The sequence below is a fragment of the Coregonus clupeaformis genome, chromosome 17, assembly GCF_020615455.1.
Source record: "Coregonus clupeaformis isolate EN_2021a chromosome 17, ASM2061545v1, whole genome shotgun sequence".
Lineage (NCBI taxonomy): Eukaryota > Metazoa > Chordata > Actinopteri > Salmoniformes > Salmonidae > Coregonus > Coregonus clupeaformis.
The window spans coordinates 73,117,018-73,143,222 of record NC_059208.1 but is presented as its reverse complement, the minus strand read 5'-3'; the positions used below and the strand labels follow the sequence as shown (position 1 = coordinate 73,143,222).

Below are 26,205 nucleotides of genomic sequence, written 5' to 3'. Positions count from 1 at the left end.
GGGAGTGAGGGATTGGCTGTTGACATGGGCACACACATCCCTCACTGCTGGACACCCAGGTATCACCCGCATCATTCAATCCATCTCTGCAAAGTACTGGTGGCCCACCTTGGCACAGGATGTCGCCCGCTATGTCAATTCATGCTCCGTATGTGCCAAAACAAAATCTCCCCGGCATGCTCCAGCAGGGAAACTCCTTCCCCTTTCCGTGCTTCAGCGGCCTTGGTCCAATCTGTCCATAGATTTCGTTACTGATCTCCTTCCATCTGATGGTTTCACCACTATTATGGTTGTTGTGGACAGATTCTCTAAATCCTGCCTTTTTATCCCTCTCTCTGGTCTCCTTACCGCTCTCCAGGTCGCTGAGGCACTCCTCCACCGGGCTTACTCCCTTCCAGTGCGTCCTGGAGTGTCAGCCGGCCCTGGTTCCGTGGACCCCGAGCCAGACCGAGGCCCCTGCGGTGGACGAGTGGTTCCGGCGCGCAAAGGAGGATTGGAACGCTGCCCACTTGAGGCTCCAGCATGCCGTCCACTGTCAGAAGGAGCAAGTGGATCGCCACCACAGTGAGGCTCCCGTGTTCCATCCTAGTGATCACATCTGGCTCTCCACCAGGAACCTCCCACTCCGCCTGCCCTGCCGGAAGCTGAGCCCCCGGTTTGTGGGGCCCTTCAAGGTCCTCCGGAGGGTCAATGATGTAACTTATCGCTTACAACTTCCCACCAACTGCCGGATCTCACCCTCTTTCCATGTTTCCCTCCTATGCCATCAGGTTCCTCCTGGACTCCCGACGTCGTGGGGGTCGGCTCCAGTACCTGGTGGACTGGGAGGAGTACGGCCCATAGGAGCTCAGTATTATTATTATTAATTTTTTGATTTTTTTTTATAGGGGATAGATCAGCTTTAATATTGCAGATAGATTGTAACTTCAATCAATGTAATTGTCTGCATCACTTCCAATCCCCCCATATATATTTTTTTCTCGCATATATATGCAGTGAGGGAAAAAAGTATTTGATCCCCTGCTGATTTTGTACGTTTGCCCACTGACAAAGAAATGATCAGTCTATAATTTTAATGGTAGGTTTATTTGAACAGTGAGAGACAGAATAACAACAACAAAAATCCAGAAAAACGCATGTCAAAAATGTTATAAATTGATTTGCATTTTAATGAGGGAAATAAGTATTTGACCCCTCTGCAAAATATGACTTAGTACTTGGTGGCAAAACCCTTGTTGGCAATCACAGAGGGCGGCAGGTAGCTTAGTGGTTAAGAGTGTTGTGCCAGTAACTGAAAGGTCGCTGGTTCTAATCCCTGAGCCGACTAGGTGAAAAATCTGTCGATGTGCCCTTGAGCAAGGCACTTAACCCTAATTGCTCCTGTAAGTCGTTCTGGATAAGAGCATCTGCTAAAATGTCAATGTAAAAATGTCAGATGTTTCTTGTAGTTGGCCACCAGGTTTGCACACATCTCAGGAGGGATTTTGTCCCACTCCTCTTTGCAGATTCCAAGTCGTTAAGGTTTCGAGGCTGACGTTTGGCAACTCGAACCTTCAGCTCCCTCCACAGATTTGCTATGGGATTAAGGTCTGGAGACTGGCTAGGCCACTCCAGGACCTTAATGTGCTTCTTCTTGAGCCACTCCTTTGTTGCCTTGGCCGTGTGTTTTGGGTCATTGTCATGCTGGAATACCCATCCACAACCCATTTTCAATGCCTTGGCTGAGGGAAGGAGGTTCTCACCCAAGATTTGACGGTACATGGCCCCGTCCATCGTCCCTTTGATGCGGTGAAGTTGTCCTGTCCCCTTGGCAGAGAAACACCCCAAAGCATAATGTTTCCACCTCCATGTTTGACGGTGGGGATGGTGTTCTTGGGGTCATAGGCAGCATTCCTCCTCCTCCAAACACGGCGAGTTGAGTTGATGCCAAAGAGCTCCATTTTGGTCTGACCACAACACTTTCACCCAGTTCTCCTCTGAATCATTCAGATGTTCATTGGCAAACTTCAGACGGGCATGTATATGTGCTTTCTTGAGCAGGGGGACCTTGCGGGCTCTGCAGGATTTCAGTCCTTCACGGCGTAGTGACTATGGTCCCAGCTGCCTTGAGATCATTGACAAGATCCTCCCGTGTAGTTCTGGGCTGATTCCTCACCGTTCTCATGATCATTGCAACTCCACGAGGTGAGATCTTGCATGGAGCCCCAGGCCGAGGAAGATTGACAGTTATAGAATAATCGCACCAACTGTTGTCACCTTCTCACCAAGCTGCTTGGCGATGGTCTTGTAGCCCATTCCAGCCTTGTGTAGGTCTACAATCTTGTCCCTGACATCCTTGGTGAGCTCTTTGGTCTTGGCCATGGTGGAGAGTTTGGAATCTGATTGATTGATTGAGTGTGCTCCTAATCTCAGCTCGTTATCTGTATAAAAGACACCTGGGAGCCAGAAATCTTTCTGATTGAGAGGGGGTCAAATACTTATTTCCCTCATTAAAATGCAAATCAATTTATAACATTTTTGACATGCGTTTTTCTGGATTTTTGTTGTTGTTGTTCTGTCTCTCACTGTTCAAATAAACCTACCATTAAAATTATAGACTGATCATTTCTTTGTCAGTGGGCAAACGTACAAAATCAGCAGGGGATCAAATACTTTTTTCCCTCACTGTATATATATATATACAGTGGGGAGAACAAGTATTTGATACACCGCCTATTTTGCAGGTTTTCCTACTTACAAAGCATGTAGAGGTCTGTAATTTTTATCATAGGTACACTTCAACTGTGAGAGACGGAATCTAAAACAAAAATCCAGAAAATCACATTGTATGATTTTTAAGTAATTAATTTGCATTTTATTGCATGACATAAGTATTTGATCACCTACCAACCAGTAAGAATTCCGGCTCTCACAGACCTGTTAGTTTTTCTTTAAGAAGCCCTCCTGTTCTCCACTCATTACCTGTATTAACTGCACCTGTTTGAACTCGTTACCTGTATAAAAGACACCTGTCCACACACTCAATCAAACAGACTCCAACCTCTCCACAATGGCCAAGACCAGAGAGCTGTGTAAGGACATCAGGGATAAAATTGTAGACCTGCACAAGGCTGGGATGGGCTACAGGACAATAGGCAAGCAGCTTGGTGAGAAGGCAACAGCTGTTGGCGCAATTATTAGAAAATGGAAGAAGTTCAAGATGACGTCAATCACCCTCGGTCTGGGACTCCATGCAAGATCTCACCTCGTGGGGCATCAATGATCATGAGGAAGGTGAGGGATCAGCCCAGAACTACACGGCAGGACCTGGTCAACTTAACAGAGCTTGAAGAATTTAAAAAAGAATAATGTGCAAATATTGTACAGTCCAGGTGTGCAAAGCTCTTAGAGACTTACCCAGAAGGACTCACAGCTGTAATCACTGCCAAAGGTGATTCTAAAATGTATTGACTCAAGTGTGTGAATACTTATGTACATTTCTGTATTTCATTTTCAATAAATTTGCAAACATTTCTAAAAACATTTGTCATTAAGAGGTATTGTGTGTAGATGAGTGAGAAAAATTGTCTATTTTATTAATTTTGAATTCATGCAGTAACACAACAAAATGTGGAATAAATCAAGGTATATTAATATTTTCTGAAGGCACTGTATGTACTTGGTATTGTGTGGGTGCGTGCGTGTGCATGTGTTGACAGAGTGCCATAGGCCGCCACTTCTTACCAGCAGGGGGCACCAGCAGATGGAGGCGATCATCATGATCCAGATGAGCTGCACCATCATCTCCACCTCGTAGTCGCGGCGGCGCTGCGTAGCGCCCTGGCTGCAGCACACCTTGACCAGGGTCACCACGCTCACTGTGTTGAGCAGGAAGGACACGGCGATGGACAGCAGCCCCACCAGTGAGAAGAGCAGGCAGAATGCCCTGTCGCTTGCCTCCGAGCTAATGTTGAAGAAGCACCAGGAGCCCGGTATCTTCATGTGGTAGCTCCCTACGCCCACCAGGGGCAGCAGTGAGATGCCTCCCGCCACTGCCCACACCATCAGCACTATGGACACAGCCCGCGACTTGGTCATCATGCTGGTCGAGCGGGCGAACGGCCGATTGATGCCCACGAAACGGTCCATGGCCATGGTGGCCCCCAGCAGCAGCGGGCACAGGCCGTAGAAGACCATAGACATGCCCATGAAGTTGCAGAAGTGGCAGTGCGGGTCCAGGCGGCGCCAGTTGAACTGGGTGAAGTGGAAGGAGACCACGATGGAGCCGGTGACCAGGAGGCCCATGAAGTCGGTAAACACCAGGCCACAGAGGAAGATGAGGAAGGAGGAGCGTGAGCTGCTTTGCGTGCGCTGGAAGGACTTCAGGAGGACCACGAAGGCGATGAGGTTGAAGGTGAGGCCCAGCGCGCTGAACACTGACGAGAAGTAGGCGGAAGCAATGGTGTGGGTGTAGTTGAAGGGGGGACTGTTGATGGAGAAGCACAATGGGGTCGTCTCGTTGGAGTGGTTCATGGTGGCTAGAGGAGGTTTGGCTATTCCCAACGCACTTCAGAAGAGAAGGAGGAACTAGTTCACTTTGAAGATTTCTGTTGTCTTTTTTTCTTCACCTTGACAAATGAGAAGACAGAATTTTGGCTTTAGACAGAAATGTGTAGACAAAGTTTTTTATGAAATGTTGGTTTACCTCAGAGGACAGAATCATAAACTGTGTACACTTCCATTCAGCAGAGACTATATGATATGTTGTGGCTGAACTGTTGTGGCTGAGTGTAATTATTCCAAAACTGGAATAATTACACTCAACTGACCTCAAAAACTACTTACAGCTTTCAAACATCTAGTTTCTGATGAAAAACATGGAAACTGATTGAAAAATAGGGCTGGGAATTGTCAGAGACCTCAAGATAACATATTATCATGATACTTAGGTGCCGAGACGATATGTATTGAGATTCTTAAGATTCTCATGATTCTATATGTATTGTGATACGATACTGCAATTGTATTGCAATTTGATGCAAATTGCTTACTATATGTCTAATGCAGAGAGACAAGAGAGAGCATGAGAAAATTAGTTTTGGCTTTGGGGGGGCAAGGGGGGGTAAGAATGGGAGGGTGGGAAAAGCTTGGCTTGGGGGGGCAAGGGGGAGTAAAGGTGGGAGGTGGGGATAAGCTTGGCTTGGGTGGGGTAAAGGGGGTGGTGGAGAGGGATGGATTTGGTTCGGGAGAGAGAGAGAGAAGAAAGAACTTAAATGTACAATTATATATTTATTTATGACTTGTTTACCCATTGTAAAATGAATAAGAGTTCTGGACAGATTAGGAAAGGATGTTGAATCATTAGTATTCCTTGTTTGTTATTACAACTAAGATTTAAAGGTGGTTATTGGTGAGAATGGAGAGGGGCTTTGTCTGGGGAATTTGATGGGGTGACTGGGAGAGCATCAGATACTTCTCTGAGGTGTGTGTGGGGCCTCCACTCATCCCATTTCAGTCTCTCGGAGGACACACTCACCCCAAGTAAACCCCCACCATCGACTACATTTTAATGTAATTTACTTTGGTGCAAAAAGTGCAAATCAATCCCAGAACAACAGCAAAGGACCTTTTGAATAAGGTAATACAAACCAACCAATAAGAATACACCTTTTTCCCTTATATCCCAGTACATGGACCAAAAAGGCTGTTTTCTAATGTTGAATTGTACCTTACGCTCTGAAAAATACACATTGATTTCAATGTATATACAGTTGAAGTCGGAAGTTTACATACACCTTAGCCAAATACATTTAAACTCAGTTTTTCACAATTCCTGACATTTAATCCTAGTAAAGATTCCCTGTCTTAGGTCAGTTAGGATCACCACTTTATTTTAAGAATGTGAAATGTCAGAATAATAGTAGAGAGAATGATTTATTTCAGTTTTTATTTCTTTCATCACATTCCCAGTGGGTCAGAAGTTTACATACACTCAATTAGTATTTGGTAGCATTCCCGTTAAATAGTTTAACTTGGGTCAAACGTTTCGTGTAGCCTTCCACAAGCTTCCCACAATAAGTTGGGTGAATTTTGGCCCATTCCTCCTGACAGAGCTGGTGTAACTGAGTCAGGTTTGTAGGCCTCCTTACTCGCACACGCTTTTTCAGTTCTGCCCACAAATGTTCTATAGGATTGAGGACAGTGCTTTGAGATGGCCACTCCAATACCTTGACTTTGTTGTCCTTAAGCCATTTTGCCACAACTTTGGAAGTATGCTTGGGGTCATTGTCCATTTGGAAGACCCATTTGCGACCAAGCTTTAACTTCCTGACTGATGCCTTGAGATGTTGCTTCAATATATCCACATAATTTGCCTTCCTCATCATACCAGTATGAAAATGTATGCACTCACTAACTATAAGTCGCTCTGGATAAGGGCGTCTGCTAAATGACTAAAAATGTAAAAATAAAATAAAAAATACCATCTATTTTGTGAAGTGCACCAGTCCCTCCTGCAGCAAAACACCCCCACAGCCACCCCTGTGCTTCACAGTTGGGATGGTGTTCTTCGGCTTGCAAGCCACCCCCTTTTTCCTCCAAACATAACGATGGGCATTATGGCCAAACAGTTATATTTTTGTTTCATTAGACCAGAGGACATTTCTCCAAAAAGTATGATCTTTGTCCCCATGTGCAGATGCAAACCGTAATCTGTCTTTTTTATGGCGGTTTTGGAGTGGTGGCTTCTTCCTTGCTGAGCGGCCTTTCAGGTTATGTCGATATAGGACTCGTTTTACTGTGGATATAGATACTTTTGTACCTCTTTCCTCCAGCATCTTCAAAAGTTCCTTTGCTGTCGTTCTGGGATTGATTTGCACTTTTCGCACCAAAGTACGTTCATCTCTAGGAGACAGAACGCGTCTCCTTCCTGATCGGTATGACGGCTGCGTGGTCCCATGGTGTTTATACTTCCGTACTATTGTTTGTACAGATGAATGTGGTACCTTCAGGCGTTTGGAAATTGCTCCCAAGGATGAACCAGACTTGTGGAGGTCTACAATTCTTTTTCTGAGGTCTTGGCTGATTTCTTTTGATTTTCCCATGATGTCAAGCAAAGAGGCACTGAATTTGAAGGTAGGCCTTGAAATACATCCAATGGTACACCTCCAATTGACTCAAATGATGTCAATTAGCTCATCAGAAGCTTCTAAAGCCATGACATCATTTTCTGGAATTTTCCAAGCTGTTTAAAGGCACAGTCAACTTAGTGTATGTAAACTACTGACTCACTGGAATTGTGATACAGTGAATTATAAGTGAAATAATCTGTCTGTAAACAATTGTTGGAAAAATTACTTGTGTCATGCACAAAGTAGATGTCCTAACCGACTTGGCAAAACTATAGTTTGTTAACATGACATTTGTGGAGTGGTTGAAGAACTAGTTTTAATGACTCCAACCTAAGTGTATGTAAACTTCCGACTTCAACTGTACCACCAGGGGCAAATCTGGTGTTTATAGATATAATTCAATTAGATCAAATCCAGACGGGAACTATTATTTTAGCAGGTGACCTAAATTATACATTCGATAAGATTGACAAACATAGTAATAAAAAAGGCTAATTTAGGCAGTCTCCAAAGAGGCTGAACATTTTCATTTCAAAACATTATTTACAAGACACCTAGAGAATATTATTCCCAACTACAAAATACTATTATTTCCAACTACAAAATGAATAGAAAGCATCTTCTGGACACTAAATGTATTAAATGTGTAAACAACAAAATTCTAACCATTCCAAATGTAGACATAGAGGACAGAGAAAAGCAGACCCTCGATATACAGTACCAGTCAAAAGTTTGGACACATCTACACATTCAAGGGGTTTTCTTTATTTTTACTATCATCAAAACTATGAAATAACACATATGGAATCATGTAGTAACCAAAAAAGTGTTAAACAAATCAAAATATATTTTATATTTGAGATTCTTCAAAGTAGCTTTGCACACTCTTGGCATTCTCTCAACCAGCTTCATGAGGAATGCTTTGCCAACAGTCTTGAAGGAGTTCAAACATATGCTGAGCACCTGTTGGCTGCTTTTCCTTCACTCTGCGGTCCAACTCATCCCAAACCATCTCAATAGGGTTGAGGTCTGGTGATTGTGGAGGCCAGGTCATCTGATGCAGCACTCCATCACCCTCCTTGGTCAAATAGCCTTTACACAGCCTGGAGGTGTGTTTTTGATCATTGTCCTGTTGAAAAACAAATGATAGTCCCACTAAGCGCAAACCAGATGGGATGGCATATTGCTGCAGAATGCTGTGATAGCCATGCTGGTTAAGTGTGCCTTGAATTCTAAATAAATCACAGACAGTGTCACCAGCAAAGCACCCACACACCATCACACCTCCTCCTCCATGCTTCACGGTGGGAACAACACATGCAGAGATCATCCGTTTACCTACTCTGCGTCTCATAAAGACACGGGGGTTGGAACCAAAAATCTCCAATTTGGACTCATCAGACCAAAGGACAGATTTCCACCAGTCTAATGTCCATTGCTTGTGTTTCTTGGCCAAAGCAAGTCTCTTCTTCTTATTGGTGTCCTTTAGTAGTGGTTTCTTTGCAGCAATTCGACCATGAAGGCCTGTATCAGTCTCCTCTGAACAGTTGATGTTGAGATGTGTCTGTTTCTTGAACTCTGTGACGCATTTATTTGGGCTGCAATCTGAGGTGCAGTTAACTCTAATGAACTTCTCCTCTGCAGCAGAGGTAACTCTGGTTCTTCCTTTCCTGTGGGGGTCCTCATCATAGCGCTTGATGGTTTTCGCGATTGCACTTGAAGAAACTTTCAAAGTTTTTGAAATTTTCAAGATTGACTGACCTTCATGTCTTAAAGTAATGATGGACTGCCGATTCTCTTTGCTTCTTTGAGCTGTTCTTGCCATAATATGGACTTGGTCTTTTACCAAATAGGGCTATCTTCTGTATACCACCCATACCTTGTCACAACACAACTGATTGGCTCAAACGCAGAAGGAAAGAAATTCCACAAATTAACTTTTAACAAGGTACACCTGTTAATTGAAATGCATTCCAGGTGACTACCACATGAAGCTGGTTGAGAGAATGCCAAGAGTGTTTAAAGCTGTCATCAAGGCAAAGGGTGGCTACTTTGAAGAATCTCAAATATAAAATATATTTTGATTTGTTTAACACATTTTTGGTTACTACATGATTCAATATGGGTTATTTCATAGTTTTGATGTCTTCACTATTATTCTACAATGTAGAAAATAGTAAAAATAAAGAAAAACTCTGGAATGAGTAGGTGTGTCCAACTTTTGACCATTACTGTAATTTGGGATGCCTTTAAGGCGTACATTAGGGGGATGCTAATCTCACTCTCAAGAAAAGTTTAATCTGATTTAGAAAGAAACATTTAAGAAAAATAAATCACTATCTCAAAAAAAGCCCATAAGAAATCTTTACAACTTAAAGAAGAAAATACAATTTTGGAACTTAAATCAGGAATACGATATTTTACTTTTGAAGAGAGCCAACAACTACAGGTTAAACTCAAATAAAGCATACTACTTAATGGCAAATAAACCTGGTAAATACCGTGGCTTGCGAAAGTATTCACCCCCTTTGGCATTTTTCCTATTTTGTTGCCTTACAACCTGGAATTAAAATATATATATTTTTGGGGTTTGTATCTTTTGATTTACACAACATGCCTACCAAGTTGAAGATGCAAAATATATATTTTTTGTAAAAAACAAACAAGAAATAAGACAAAAAAACTGAAACCTTGAGCGTGCATAACTATTCACCACCCCAAAGTCAATACTTTGTAGAGCCACCTTTTGCAGCAATTACAGCTGCATGTCTCTTGGGGTATGTCTCTATAAGCTTGGCACATCTAGCCACTGGGAGTTTTGCCCATTCTTCAAGGCAAAACTGCTCCAGCTCCTTCAAGTTGGATGGGTTCCGCTGGTGTACAGCAATCTTTAAGTCATACCACATATTCTCAATTGGATTGAGGTCTGGCCTTTGACTACGCCATTCCAAGACATTTAAATGTTTCCCCTTAAACCACTTGAGTGTTGCTTTAGCAGTATGCTTAGGGTCATTGTCCTACTGGAAGGTGAACCTCCGTCCCAGTCTCAAATCTCTGGAAGACTGAAACAAGTTTCCCTCAAGAATTTCCCTGTATTTAGCACCTTCCATCATTCCTTCAATTCTGACCAGTTTCCCAGTCCCTGCCGTTGAAAAACATCCCCACAGCATGATGCTGCCACCACCATGCTTCACTGTGGGGATGGTGTTCTCGGGGTGATGAGAGGTGCTGGGTTTGCGCCAGACATAGCGTTTTCCTTGATGGCCAAAAAGCTCAATTTTAGTCTCATCTGACCAGAGAACCTTCTGTTTGGGGTGTCTCCCACATGGCTTTTCGCGAACACCTAAAGTGTTTGCTTATTTCTTTCTTTAAGCAATGGCTTTTTTCTGGCCACTCTTCCGTAAAGCCCAGCTCTGTGGAGTGTACGGCTTAAAGTGGTCCTATGGACAGATACTCCAATCTCCGCTGTGGAGCTTTGCAGCTCCTTCAGGGTTATCTTTGGTCTCGTTGTTGCCTCTGATTTATGCCCTCCTTGCCTGGTCCGTGAGTTTTGGTGGGCGGCCCTCTCTTGGCAGGTTTGTTGTGGTGCCATATTCTTTCAATTTTTTAATAATGGATTTAATGGTGCTCCGTGGGATGTTCAAAGTTTCAGATATTTTTTTATAACCCAACCCTGATCTGTACTTGTACATTGTCCCTGACCTGTTTGGAGAGCTCCTTGGTCTTCATGGTGCCGCTTCCTTAGTGATGTTGCAGACCCTGGGGCCTTTCAGAACAGGTGTATACATACACTGAGATCATGTGACAGATCATGTGACACTTAGATTGCACACAGGTGGACTTTATTTAACTAATTATGTGACTTCTGAAGGTAATTGGTTGCACCAGATCTTATTTAGGGGCTTCATAGCAAAGGGGGTGAATACATATGCACACACCACTTTTCAGTTATTTATTTATTTGAATTTTTTGAAACAAGTAATTTTTTTCATTTCACTTCACCAATTTGGACTATTTTGTGTATGTCCAATACATGAAATTCAAATAGAAACCATTTAAATTACAGGTTGTAATGCAACAAAATAGAAAAAACGCCAAGGGGGATGAATACTTTTGCAAGGCACTGTATCTTGCAGCTCTCAGAAAACGAATACATGCTAAACCAGTTATAATTTTTAAAGATGAAGATACAAAAGTGGTATTTATCAACAACAATGCGATGAATAACAATTTATGCTTCTATGAAAATGTATATGAATCAGAATTAAACAACAGTTGTACAGATCCTATAGCCTTCTTTGACTCAAAAACTCTGAAGTAATTATCATCAGACAAAAATGAATCACTAAAAACAGAGATCACCCAAGAAAAAATATTAGATACTTTTAAAACATTCTCATGGAGAAAAACACCAGGAATAGATGGCTTTCCCATAAATTGTGACAATCAAATAATAGCAAAGCTTATAAGCTATAGAATGGCAAAAGTCTTAACACTTGAAGGTTTATTAAAAATAGACATTTACAAGCAAATACAAGAACATGTTTCAACATGTCAAAGCTAAAACTTGTTTTTAGAAATGTTTGCAAATTTATAAATAAAATATACAACGGAAATATCACATTTAAATAAGTATTCAGACCCTTTACTCAGTACTTTGTTGAAGCACCTTTGGCAGCGATTACAGCCTTGAGTCTTCTTAGGTATGACGCTACAAGCTTGCCACACCCTGTATTTGGGGAGTTTCTCCCATTCTTCTCTGCAGATCCTCTCAAGCTCTGTCAGGTTGGATGGGGAGCCTTGCTGCAAAGCTATTTTCAGGTCTCTCCAGAGATGTTCGATCGGGTTCAAGTCCGGACTCTGGCTGGGCCACTCAAAGACATTCAGAGACTTGTCCCGAATCCACTCCTGCATTGTCTTGGCTGTGTGATTAGGGTCGTTGTCGTGTTGGAAGGTTAAACCCTCACCCCAGGCTGAGGTCCTGAGCACTCTGGAGCAGGTTTTCATCAAGGATCGCTCTGTACTTTGCTCCGTTCATCTTTGCCTCGATCCTGACTAGTCTCCCAGTCCCTGCCGCTGAAAAACATCCCCAAAGCATGATGCTTCCACCACCATGCTTCGCCGTAGGGATGGTGCCAGGTTTCCTCCAGACGTGACACTTGTCATTCAGGCCAAAGAGTTCAATCTTGGTTTCATCAGACCAGAGAATCTTGTTTCTCATGGTCTGAGAGTCTTTAAGCTGCCTTTTGGCAAACTCATAGCGGGCTGTCATGTGCCTTTTATTGAGAAGTTGCTTCCGTCTGGCCACTCTACCAAAAAGGCCTAATTGGTGGAAGCTGCAGAGATGGTTGCCCTTACTCTAGAGATCTGTCAGAGTAACCATCGGGTTCTTGGTCACCTCTCTGTCCAAGGCCCTTCTCCCCCGATTGCTCAGTTTGTCCGGGCGGCCAGCTCTAGGAAGTAAATGTAAATGTAATAAAAACAACAACAACACAGAGTTAAATATGGGACCTGTCAACTGTGGGACCTTATATAGACAGGTGTGTGCCTTTCCAAATCATGTCCAATCAATTAAATTTACCACAGGTGGACTCCATGTTTTATTTAATCCATTTTAGAATAAGGCTGTAAAGTAACAACATGTGGAAAAAGTCAAAGGGTTTGAATACTTTCCGAATGCGCTGTAGATTTATCATTAACGGCTGTTGATGCCAAAAAGGCTTTCAACCGTCTTTTATGGCCTTTTCTAAAGCAAAAAAATATACACAAATAATACATTATCTGATGAAATTCCTTTAGAAAGGGGCACAAAATAGGGATATCCTGTCTCCCCCATCCTGTTTGCAGAAAGAATTAGACAGGACCCAAAGGTAACAGGTATCAGTATTGGTAAACATGAATATAAACTAAACTTATTTGCAGATGATCTCCTGATATACCTGACCAATATTGAAAATTCCCCCACCGAAGACATTCTTTAAAAAAGTATACTTGATCATAACAGAAAACTAAAGGCATAGAAATCGTAAATTACTTGGTAACAGGAAATACATTTATTTCCATTACAGAATTAAAAAGTAATTTTGGACTGACCAATGTAGATAGATTCAAATACATGCAACTTAATAGTTACATTTCACGAAATTTCGATTTGAAATCTTTTGGACATCAGGATGTTCATATGATAGGAAAGATCAACAAAACCTTGCAGAGAGCATATCCAACTGATAATATCTTAGAAAAAAATATAAAGTATTGGAACCAAGATTGAAAAAGAACTGATGTTGGCATAAGATGGAGGGAAAGTTGAAGCATAACTAACGAAATTACAGTTAAAAAAAAGATAACGCTTAATCCAGTATAAAATCATGTATAGAATGTATTATACAAGAGACAAAATTCACAAATTCTACAGCACAACGGCAGAGTCATGTCTCAAGTGTAAAACTAATAATGACTCATGCTTTTTTGGAATGCTATAAAGTTTGGAAGTTGTGGGCGGAGCTAGAAGTATTACAATATAAATACCATCTGTCTGCATATTTCAAGACATGACATATGGGTGTGTAAGGAGATACACAATGGGCTGGACGATTCTTCTCTCATCACTCATTTTGGAAAAATAAGTATCCTAAAAACTTGGAAGTCAATCAATCCTTCATCGATACAATGGAAAAATCTGATGATTTATTATTGAAATATTGAAATAGCATGGGCGTGGCAAACAATAAATCAGGCACTAAGGATGGGGGTGTGAGCAGGCGGGTCTGGGCAGATGAGATGTAGTCATTGTTTGTATGTATACGTTTGTTTTTGTTTTTGGAATGTAAAAAAAAAAAAAAAGACAAATTAAATCATATTTAAAAAAGAAAAGAAAACTAAAGGCATAGAAATGTAAATGACTTGGTAAGAGGAAATACATTTATTTCCATGACAGAATTAAAAAGTAATTTTGGACTGACCAATAGCTTCAAAAACAGTGGGGAAAAAAAGTATTTAGTCAGCCACCAATTGTGCAAGTTCTCCCACTTAAAAAGATGAGAGAGGCCTGTAATTTTCATCATAGGTACACGTCAACTATGACAGACAAATTGAGAAAAGAAAATCCAGAAAATCACATTGTAGGATTTTTAATGAATTTATTTGCAAATTATGGTGGAAAATAAGTATTTGGTCACCTACAAACAAGCAAGATTTCTGGTCTCACAGACCTGTAACTTATTCTTTAAGAGGCTCCTCTGTCCTCCTGTAATGAATACTCGGACAGAGTGGTAAGATCCAATCGCAGAATAGCGATGGTTTATTAGAGTACAGACAAGGGAATAGCTTAATCGTGGTCGGGCGGGCTGTGGTCAAAACCGGGCCAGGCAGAGACAGGCAGAGGTACCAAGGGAGCGGGCTTAGTCGTAGTCGGGGCACAGGCACAGGATCAGAAGACGGTAATCACTGGGGTATACAAGCAGAGGATTAAGCTATTCGGGGAGTCAAACAACAAGGCACAGGTCGGATACACGGGTAATCAAAAACAACAAACTCTCTCTCTCTCTCGGAACAAAACGCTTAGCAAGTCACAATGGAACAATACCTCGCACCGACTGAACTTCTGAGCACACCTTATATCCTACCCTAATTATGGACAGGTGTGCTCAGAACTCAGGTGAACCAGATCGAGTCTGATGACTCCCCCTCTCTGTAGATCGGGGAAGTGTCAGACTCTGTCTAGACCCAGCCAACCCCCGATCCCTTACACCTCCACGCGTTACCTGTATTAATGGCACCTGTTTGAACTTGTTATCAGTATAAAAGACACCTGTCCACAACCTCAAACAGTCACACTTCAAACTCCACTATGGCCAAGACCAAAGAGCTGTCAAAGGACACCAGAAACAAAATTGTAGACCTGCACCAGGCTGGGAAGACTGAATCTGCAATAGGTAAGCAGCTTGGTTTGAAGAAATCAACTGTGGGAGCAATTATTAGGAAATGGAAGACATACAAGACCACTGATAATCTCCCTCGATCTGGGGCTCCACGCAGGATCTCACCCCGTGGGGTCAAAATGATCACAAGAACGGTGAGCAAAAATCCCAGAACCACACGGGGGGACATAGTGAATGATCAGCAGAGAGCTGGGACCAAAGTAGCAAAGCCTACCATCAGTAACACACTACGCCGCCAGGGACTCAAATCCTGCAGTGCCAGACGTGTCCCCCTGCTTAAGCCAGTACATGTCCAGGCCCGTCTGAAGTTTGCTAGAGTGCATTTGGATGATCCAGAAGAGGATTGGGAGAATGTCATATGGTCAACTCGTCGTGTTTGGAGGACAAAGAATGCTGAGTTGCATCCAAAGAACACCATACCTACTGTGAAGCATGGGGGTGGAAACATCATGCTTTGGGGCTGTTTTTCTGCAAAGGGACCAGGACGACTGATCCGTGTAAAGGAAAGAATGAATGGGGCCATGTATCGTGAGATTTTGAGTGAAAACCTCCTTCCATCAGCAAGGGCATTGAAGATGAAACGTGGCTGGGTCTTTCAGCATGACAATGATCCCAAACACACCGCCCCGGGCAACGAAGGAGTGGCTTCGTAAGAAGCATTTCAAGGTCCTGGAGTGGCCTAGCCAGTCTCCAGATCTCAACCCCATAGAAAATCTTTGGAGGGAGTTGAAAGTCCGTGTTGCCCAGCGACAGCCCCAAAACATCACTGCTCTAGAGGAGATCTGCATGGAGGAATGGGCCAAAATACCAGCAACAGTGTGTGAAAACCTTGTGAAGACTTACAGAAAACGTTTGACCTGTGTCATTGCCAACAAAGGGTATATAACAAAGTATTGAGAAACTTTTGTTATTGACCAAATACTTATTTTCCACCATAATTTGCAAATAAATTCATTAAAAATCCTACAATGTGATTTTCTGGATTCTTTTTTCTCATTTTGTCTGTCATAGTTGACATGTACCTATGATGAAAATTACAGGCCTCTCTCATCTTTTTAAGTGGGAGAACTTGCACAATTGGTGGCTGACTAAATACTTTTTTTCCCCACTGTACATGTAACTTAAATGTTACATTTCAACAAATTCAAAAAAGATGACACTTAATCCAGTATAATATCATGTATAGAATGTATTATACAAGAGACAAAACTCACAAATGTCTTAAGTGTAAAACTAATAATGACTCAATAATCCATGCTTTCTGTGAATGCTATAAAGTCCGGAAGTTGTGGACGGAGCTAGAAAGTTGGCTGTCAAAAACATTACAACGTAAACATACTTTTAATCTGTCTGTCTGCATATTTCAATACATGGCATATGGGGGTGTAGTGAGCTAGACGATGGGTTGGATGATTCTCTTCTCATCACTCATCTTGAAAAAATGTATACTAAAAACGTGGAAATCAATCAATCCGCCATCATTAACACAATAGAAAAATAAAATGATTTATTATTTAAATATTGAAAGTGTGTGGGCTACGGAGATAAACAAAATGGTGCAGTTTCAGGCCATGTGGTGGAAAGTGATGCGGGCGCTGGAGATAGGGGTGTGTGTTAATGGGGCTGGGAAGGTGTGATGTAGTTGATGTTTGTATGATGTTGTCGCTTGTATGTGTATGTTTTGTATGGTTTATAAAATATCAAATAAAATCTTACAAAAAAAGAAAAAAAGTTCATGAGTTTTGTTCAGTCATGGAAATAAAAGTGCTGAAAACACATTGTCTGACTTTACAATTTAAAAAGAAGATGGAGAACAAGCTATAGGATGAAAAATGCAGAAGTTTTGACGCAGGTAGGCCTATAGCCGACTAGCGCTAGCTAACACTACCTAAGAAAACATTTAATTGCAATATGTAACTGTATCGACCCCCCACTACTGAAAACATTGTCTGTCATAGTCTTTGAATAGCCTGGTGGAACCAGTCTGATTGCTACGTCTACCGTTTTATTAAACTGAGCGATCAGGCTGTTGCAACTACGTCAAAATTAACATAATTATGTCCTTAAGCAAAACTGACTTTTCACAGAGGTCAGAGGTCAGTTTACTAGTCATTCAATATTGCCATCAAACTAAATGGAAATCACAAAGCCTACCGGTAAAATTAGAGACTATCATGGGGACATGATAAGGGAGACGCAATTAGTGAGTGCTAACAGAATTTGAGGATGGTTGTTATAGGAAACACAAATATGCACTATCAAATTCTACCCTTTAAACAGATTTTGGATTGGACCTGAAATATGCCAAACGGAATAAACAGGAAACAGATTCTCCAAATGATATCCTACGATGCTATCACTGAGGAACTTGTTCTAAATGCAATGAATGTATGAACCAAAATCACTGAGGCCAGAACATCATACGCTCTAGTAGATCATATAAATAAATAAGAAAATGTATCAGAGAAGTTCACCAATCACATATTGAACACAGAGAGAGAGAGAGTGAGAGAGTTAAGGAGAGAGAGAGAGAGAGAGGGGGGGGGGTTCAGCTCAATATTAGTAGCTTAGTAGATAATTGGGGTTGCTAAGTTGTAGTTATTGATTTTGTTTACTGTATGAGACCCTTCCATCCCCAGCATTGGCTAGACCTCCGGTCTTTCTGGGACCAGGCTGCGAACCGGTATCAGGTCAAATTTCGCCTGTGTTCCTTGGAGGAATGGCATGCATTATGAGGGAGATGTTGCAACCAGGCTCCAGTCTTCCCTGTCTACCTCCATGATTTGACTATACAGTCAGTCACAAGAGTAATTACACTGAAGCACTCAGCCAATATCATAATCCTAATTTCTATACTCATTCAATTTTGTTTTCCAACTAATGAGAGTGGATTATCACTGGATAAATGCACCAAAAAGAGAGAGGACAAGAGAGAAATGAAAAACAGACGGGTACAAAGAAAACAAGGTGGTGTTGATCCATAGCCTTCTCCTTAAATACAACTGCAATCTCAAACCTCTATAATTTACTATAAGTCACTTTGGATAAAAGGGTCTGATAAATGGCATATTATTATGATATCAAATGGATGTTGGCATGTTGCTGAACACAATACCTAAACATGGGGGCTGAACCTTGCAACAAATGCTGGGAACTGAAGGCAAAGTGGACTTCTACATCAATTATTCATTATTACAACAGGACTAATGGTGTAAGTATGGATTGTGCTGTTTTTAATGCATGCCTTAGTTGCAGTCCACCTCTAAAAGGCCTAAATTACTATGTTAGGTTTTTCCTAGTAAGATCACGAGGACAGGAAAAAACGTAATCATCATGGCTCTATCATGTGTCTACTGGCGCCGACGAAGATGGTGTCCTCACGACTAGCTCTTAGGAAACTTTGCAGTATTTTGTTTTTTTATGTATTATTTTTTACATTATTAGCTCAGAAAGTGTTTTGTATCATTACATACAGCCGGGGAAAACTATTGGATATCAGAGCGGCGGTAACTCACCAGCATTACGACCAGGAATACGACTTTCCCGAAGCAGATCCTTTGTTTGCTCTCCCCAGGGCAACTGAACTGATTCCAGCGGCTGACCCAAAACATTGCCGGTGGAGGAGAGGCACTCGGAGCGGCCTGCTGGTTCGACTTAGGAGGCGCGCACACCACCCACCGCTTCCAAGTATACTACTCGCTAATGTTCAGTCTCTGGTTAACAAGGTCGACGAACTCCGGGCAAGGATTTCTTTCCAGAGAGACATCAAGGCCTGTAACATACTTTGTTTCACGGAAACATGGCTCTCTTGGGATATTCTGTCGAAATCGGTCCAGCCAGATGGGTTTTCAGTTCATCGCGCAGACAGGAATAAATATCTCTCCGGGAAGCAGAAGGGCGGAGGTGTGTGTTTCATGATTAACGACTCATGGTGTAATAGTAGTAACATACAGGAACTCGAGTCCTTTTGTTAACCCGACTTAGAATATCTCACAATCAAATGCAGACCGTATTATCTCCCAAGATAATTTTCTTCGGTTATAGTCACGGCCGTGTATATCCCCCCTCAAGCCGATACCACGACGGCCCTCAAAGAACTTCACTGGACTTTATGTAAACTGGAAACCACATATCCTGAGGCTGCATTTATTGTAGCCGGGGATTTTAACAAAGCAAATTTGAGGACTAGGCTGCCGAAGTTCTTTCAACATATTGACTGTTGTACTCGCGCTGCCAAAATCTTCGACCATTGCTATTCGAACTTCCAGGATGGTTATAAGGCCCTCCCCCGCCCTCCTTTCGGCAGTCTGACCACGACTCCATTTTGCTCCTCCCTTCCTATAGGCAGAAACTCAAACAGGAAATACCTGTGCTAAGGACTATTCAACGCTGGTTTGACCAATCGGAATCCACGCTTCAAGATTGTTTTGATCACGCAGACTGGGATATGTTCCAGGTAGCTTCCGAAAATAATTTAGATGAATACACTGAAACGGTGACTGAGTTTATCAGGAAGTGTATAGGTGATGTTGTGCCCACTGTGACTATTAAAAACTACCCTAACCAGAAACCGTGGATAGATGGCAGCATTCGCGCAAATCTGAAAGCGCGAACCACCACATTCAACCATGGCAAGGTGACTGGGAATATGGCAGAATACAAACAATGTAGCTACTCACTCCTCAAGGCAATTCAACTGGCAAAACATCAGTATAGAGACAAAGTGGAGTCGCATTTCAACGGCTCAGACACAAGACGTATGTGGCAGGGTCTACAGACAATCACGGACTACAAAAGGAAAATCAGCCACGTCACCGACACCGATGTCTTGCTTCCAGACAAGCTAAACACCTTCTTCGCCTGCTTTGAGGATAACACAGTGCCACTGACGAAGCCCACAACCAAGGAGTGTGGCCTCTCCTTCTCCGTGGCCGACTTGATTAAGACATTTAAGCATGTTCACCCCTGCAAGGCTGCCGGCCCAGAGGGCATCCCTAGCCGCGTCCTCAGAGCATGCGCAAACCAGCTGACTGGTGTGTTTATGGACATATTCAATCTCTCCCTTTCCCAGTCTGCTGTTCCCACATGCTTCAAGATGGCCACCATTGTTTCTGTACCCAAGAAAGCAAAGGTAACTGAACTAATTGACTATCGCCCTGTAGCACTCACCTCTGTCATCATGAAGTGCTTTGAGAGTCAAGGATCATATCACCTCTACCTTACCTGTCACCCTAGACCCACTTCAATTTGCAATAGATCCACAGACGATGCAATCGCCATCACACTGCACACTGCCCTATCCCATCTGGACAAGAGGAATATCTATGTAAGAATGCTGTTCATTGACTATAGCTCTGCATTCAACACCATAGTACCCTCCAAGCTCATCATTAAGCTCGAGGCCTTGGGTCTGAACCCCGCCCTGTGCAACTGGGTCCTGGACTTCCTGACGGGCTGCCCCCAGGTGGTGAAGGTAGGAAACAACATCTCCACTTCGCTGATCCTCAACACTGGGCCCCACAAGGGTGCATGCTCAGCCCCCTCCTGTGTCACCCATGACTGCGTGGCCAATCACGCCTCCAACTCAATCATCAAGTTTGCAGATGACACAACAGTAATAGGCTTGATTACCAACAATGACGAGACCGCCTACAGGGAGGAGGTGAGGGCTCTGGGAGTGTGGTGCCAGGAACATAACCTCTCACTCAACGTCAACAAAACAAAGGAGATGATCGTGGACTTCAGGAAACAGCAGAGGGTGCACCCCCCTATCCACATCGACGGGACCGCAGTGGAGAAGGTGGAAAGCTTCAAGTTCCTTGGCATACACATAACCGACAAACTGAAATGGTCCACCCACGCAGACAGTGTGGTGAAGAAGGCGCAACAGAGCCTCTTCAAGCTCAGGAGGCTGAAGAAATTTGGCTTGGCACCTAAAACCCTCACAAACCTTTACAGATGCACAATTGAGAGCATCCAGCCGGGCTTGATCACCGCCTGGTACGGCAACTGCACCGCCCGCAACCGCAGGGCTCTCCAGAAGGTGGTGCGGTCAGCCAAACGCATTACCGGGGGCAAACTACCCGCCCTCCAAGACACCTACAGCACCCGATGTCACAGGAAGGCCAAAAAGATCATCAAGGACATCAACCACCCAATCCACTGCCTGTTCACCCCGCTATCATCCAGAAGGCGAGGTCAGTACAGGTGCATCAAAGCTGGGACCGAGAGAATGAAAAACAGCTTCTATCTCAAGGCCATCAGACTGTTAAATAGCCATCACTAGCACATTAGAGGCTGCTGCTGCCTACTGAAATCACTGGCCACTTAAAAAAATGGAACACTAGTCACTTTAATAATGTTTACATATCTTGCACTACTCATCTCATATGTATATACTGCATTCTATTCTATAATATTCTACTGTATCTTAGTCCATGCCGCTCTGCCATTGCTTGTCCATATATGTATATATTCTTAAATTGTTGTGGTCCTCTGTAGCTCAGCTGGTAGAGCACATCGCTTGTAACGCCAAGGTAGTGGGTTCGATCCCCGGGACCACCCATTCACAAAAAATGTATGCACGCATGACTGTAAGTCGCTTTGGATAGAGGCGTCTGCTAAATGGCATATTAAATTCCATTCCTTACTAGTATTGGGTATATGTTGTGAAATTTTTAGATATTACTGCACTGTCGGAGCTAGAAGCACAAGCATTTCGCTACACCCGCTATAACATCTGCTAAACACGTGTATGTGACAAATAAAATTTGATTTGATTTGATTTAATGTAGCCAGTCTCCAATTTCCTTCCAATTTCTAGTAGTTAGGAAAGCAGCATCTTTCCATAATAACAACAATTGGGTTTGTTAATCACATTTTGAATCTGAAATCTGATATTGTTGTCTGCCAGATGCCCTCTCATCTGTGTTTACAATCGGTCTCTACATCATCTACTGCACAATATCATAAAATGCTCAACAGTTCTAGAGAATGGGCAGCAGGATAACTTAATCTGTTTAAAGAAAACAAATAAATTGGCAACAGGTGCGCTTGTTCAGTTCAGTCAATGTACGCCCTCACTAACTGGATAAGAGCGTCTGCTAAAATATAAATATGTAATGGTATGGGACCTACTGAATATGTTCAATCACTATGACCTTTTGTCAATATTACAGCAGAATTGCATTTCGGAGATTACGCAAGTAAAAATGGTTTAATGCTTTCTCTGAGCAGTTTTCTGCAAAGTACAAAAACGATGTGTTACAATAAACATACATCTGATCTATTATTGATGGTCCTTATTTATTGATTCAATCAACAGTGGATCAAGTTACCAAAATACCTGTGTACTTCAAGGATGTGAAATATTAGTTTTTTCACATAACATCACGTTTCTGTCTATAATGTGCCTCTTTTCAGTTTTTCCCTCTTAAACAGGGGTACAATCTGTTTTTCCTTCCATTTGGGTTGCCAACATCTGGTTTAGAAAATAGAACTGAGGGAACATAGGGCTGAGTAAACATGGGGCTGAGGGAACATGGGGCTGAGGGAACATGGGGCTGAGGGAACATGGGGCTGAGGGAACATAGGGTGGGGGAAATATTGAGGGAAAATAGGGCTGAGGGAATATAGGGCTGTGGGAACTGAGGAAACATAGAGCTGAGGGAACATGGGGCTGAGGGAACATAGACATGCCAGCTAGCATATAATGTTCTGAGATCCATATGTTTCTTAGAGCTTGGTGAGAGCGTGGTTGTCCTATGGTTATTTTGTATACTACCTTCCCACAATGTTCTGGGAATGGTGCAAGATAGTTGCTTGCCATGGAACATTCTCAGCATATTTAAGGAACTTGACAAAATAATGTTATTTTCTTGGTATTTCATTACTTTAACAGAACGTTTCCTAAGAGTGCAAATATGGTTACATTTTTTATTTTTTTATTACACATGTCCTAGGAACGTTCTACAACTGGTTTGTCATTGGGAATGTTCTCAAATAGTTCAGAGAACGTTAAGAAATAACGTTCTTCTGTGGAAATACTTCAGCATAACGTTTCCTACAGATGTCCTATTTAATGTTCTCAAATTGTTCTGAGAATGTTAAGAAACAACATTCTTCTGTGGGAATTTAAATACTTCAGCATAAGTTTCCTACAGATTTCCTTATGGTTCTATTTAATGTTCTCAAATTGTTCTGAGAATGTTAAGAAACAACGTTTTTCTGTGGAATTTCAGTACTTCAGCATAACGTTTTCTGCAGGTTTCCTCATGGTTCTATTTAAAGTCATGTTCACAGAACATTAATAAAAATGTCCATAATAAACACAAGAAAACATTAGGAACATTCTAAGAATGTTTTTTTTAAAACATATACGTTCCGTTCTCAGCGTCAACAAAATTCTCTCTATCCTCTATCTTCTTAAGTGTGTTCATGTGTGTTCGCCGCGCCCACTAATTGGGCACTCTTAATGAGTGCTTTTTTCATTGTAAAAGGGGTCTGTTTGAATAGACAAAAATGAACAGCTTTGTATGAGTTTAAAAACATGGCACTTTAGCGCCATCCTGGTAGTGCAGTGGACTAATTCCATGGATAAAGAACAGAAGATCATAAACCACGTTTCCATCCACAGTTTTTATGCGAGTAAAGTCATATCGTATAAAAAAATATCACGACAGCTGTGACGGAAACAGAAAGTTTCGGTGTAATTTTATAAATGCAGACAGATAATTTGTTCGTTCGACATGTTGGGATCTTTTTGTGTCTGTAAAATTAATCATGCTGGAAATGGCGTTGGAAATGCCTTTATGCGCAAATATTCATAATAACCATCATATCGAAGTAAATTTGGAGTCACGCAATGATATGGTGTGTTCATCCCACTACGACTCGGGAAAGCATGCAGTTTATTAGGCAACAGATGAAGTAAATTATGATGAACTTCACAAGGTGGTGAAAGTGCATGGTGATGAGCTTGATGCTGCTTTCCAATAAACATTGAGGGTCTTATTCTGGTGACATGATGATCGATGCTTGACTGTCGTTTGACAAATCAAATATTCTCGCTCTTATCCATAATAATCTCATCATGTAGACTAGACAACCCACACAGCCTACCCGCACTGTATCCGTGAGCTGTTGGCTAGAGCGCAGGTGCCAAGACCAGAGTAGGCACATTTGCTATTTAACGCAACAGTTTTTGTGACAAAACTATCGGTAGAGTTGAAAACACATTGAACTTTTGAAGATTTTTTTCAGTTCATGAAAACGTAAGTACATTTTGTGTGTACTGTCTCGTCACACACTGATTTTTATCCGCAACAAGTCCATTTGGTGGAAACATACCGCTTGTGGGGAAATTTTGCTATTTTCTTTATGCGGATTCTGGAATATTTGCATGAAACTCTGTCGCCAATTGGTTGGAAACCTAGCTATAGGTTTGAATCTCAATGATGTAGTGCCACAATAAAAAAGACATGTGTTTGCATGATTAATGCCTAAACAAATGAATTTCTGTGTGTCCTATCTGTGTTTGGACTTCAAAACAGTTAACCCAAACTAATCTAGCAGTGTTATTAAAAGTATTGTTGAAACATTCAGTGAAAGTTTTAAGGAAGTTATTCAAAAACCTCCAAATAACCTATAATTTCCATTCTCAGTTAATTAAACCTCCCAGGAAAACTTTCAGAGAACCCATAGTAAAACGTTTTCAGGACCTACCTGCAACCTAAAAATGTATGCTCCCAGAATAGGCTAATTTTCACTTCCATTCTCAGAACGTTTAAAAAACATTCAGTTTTACGGGTCAGGAAACATATGGCTTCGTTCCCAGAACCAATGGAAAACCAAAAACGTACATTCCCACAATTTCCAAGGAACCAAATGTGCTAGCTGGGATGGTCCTATGGCCAGTTATACCCTTATTGTTTTAGGCTAAGCTTACCACACCATCAAATTAATTTGAAAAACAATTCCATCATGAGGCTGTAAAAACAGCAATACGCAAACAAAACACATCTATAGTAGACTCAAATAAAAATGACATGATAATCGCTTAAGAAATTGCTTACAATAACATTTAATGTAGCCTAGGCACAAGCAAAACACAAACTATTGTCTACACTGAAAGAATATAGGCACCGTGAACATGTTAAAGAGGCATAACAACTTTGTAAAGAGTGAATATTTTAATATTCTAGAAATAGAATACCCTACAATGACCTGTTTATTTCGGTTTAAAAAACGTAACATGTAGCCTACCTTTTTACAGTAGAGCGTCGCTGTCAAACACAAGTCATACGGGCGAAGTTGACCGCAACCTCATCTAGTGGTGGGGAGTAGACTCCAAAATAATCGATTCCTCGAGTCCTTGCCCGTCGACTCCCATTTCTGGGTGTCAAGCTTCAGAATCGACTCCTCGACTCCGTATTTTTGCAACGGAGGAAACTATTTTCCGTAGTCTACTTCGAGAACACAAACTCTCGCATCTTTCACAACAAAGAAAGAGCGAGCTAGCGAGAGAGAGAGCGAGAGAGAGATGGAGGGCCACAGCCAGGCATCGCCAAACGCATCACCGTAATTAGGCCTAATTGTGCAATAAAAATGTTTGTCTATAGTTTAGGTTATTTAATTAAACACTGGCTTGCTGTTTATGTCCTAGGTCAGGGCTCTCCAACCCTGTTCCTGGAGATCTACCTTCCTGTAGGTTTTCGCTCCAACCCCAGTTGTAACTAACCTGATTCAGTTTATCAACCAGCTAATTCATTCATCAAATGCGCTAGATTAGGGTTGGAGTGATAACCTACAGAATGGTAGCTCTCCACGAACAGAATTGGAGAGCCCTGTCCTATGCAATAGATCAGCAGCTCAAATCAGCAGGATGTGGAGCATTGTTATTAGGAAGGAGGTCTACCATGGATGGTTCGATAAAAGAATGATTATGATCACACTTAATCAATTTAAATACACTGAACAAACTAACTAATCCTGTGTGAATCGTCCTCTGGAATAACGCACATGATAATAATTACAAAACCAACGTCTCTAGTAATACCCGTCCGAATACGGCTATAACATGGCAAATAATAGGTTTATCAGCTTAGTGCACCGCATCATCCCATGGGATCCGTCAAGGCTGCACACAGCAGAAATAT

General features: G+C 42.0%; 1 protein-coding gene across 1 annotated transcript in view; it reads right to left on the bottom strand.

The window, feature by feature from the left end:
* The window catches only part of LOC121532778 (thromboxane A2 receptor-like), a 35,787-nt gene extending 10,422 nt beyond the window's left edge, over positions 1-25,365 (bottom strand). Inside the window, exons 1-2 of the mRNA XM_041838574.1 lie at positions 25,313-25,365; positions 3,724-4,607 (exon numbers count right to left, since the gene is read on the bottom strand). Of these exons, the coding sequence (XP_041694508.1) occupies positions 3,724-4,512 (789 nt within the window). The 5' untranslated portion in view covers positions 4,513-4,607; positions 25,313-25,365. The remainder of the gene's footprint in view (positions 1-3,723; positions 4,608-25,312) is intronic.
* Positions 25,366-26,205: the final 840 nt, after the last annotated feature.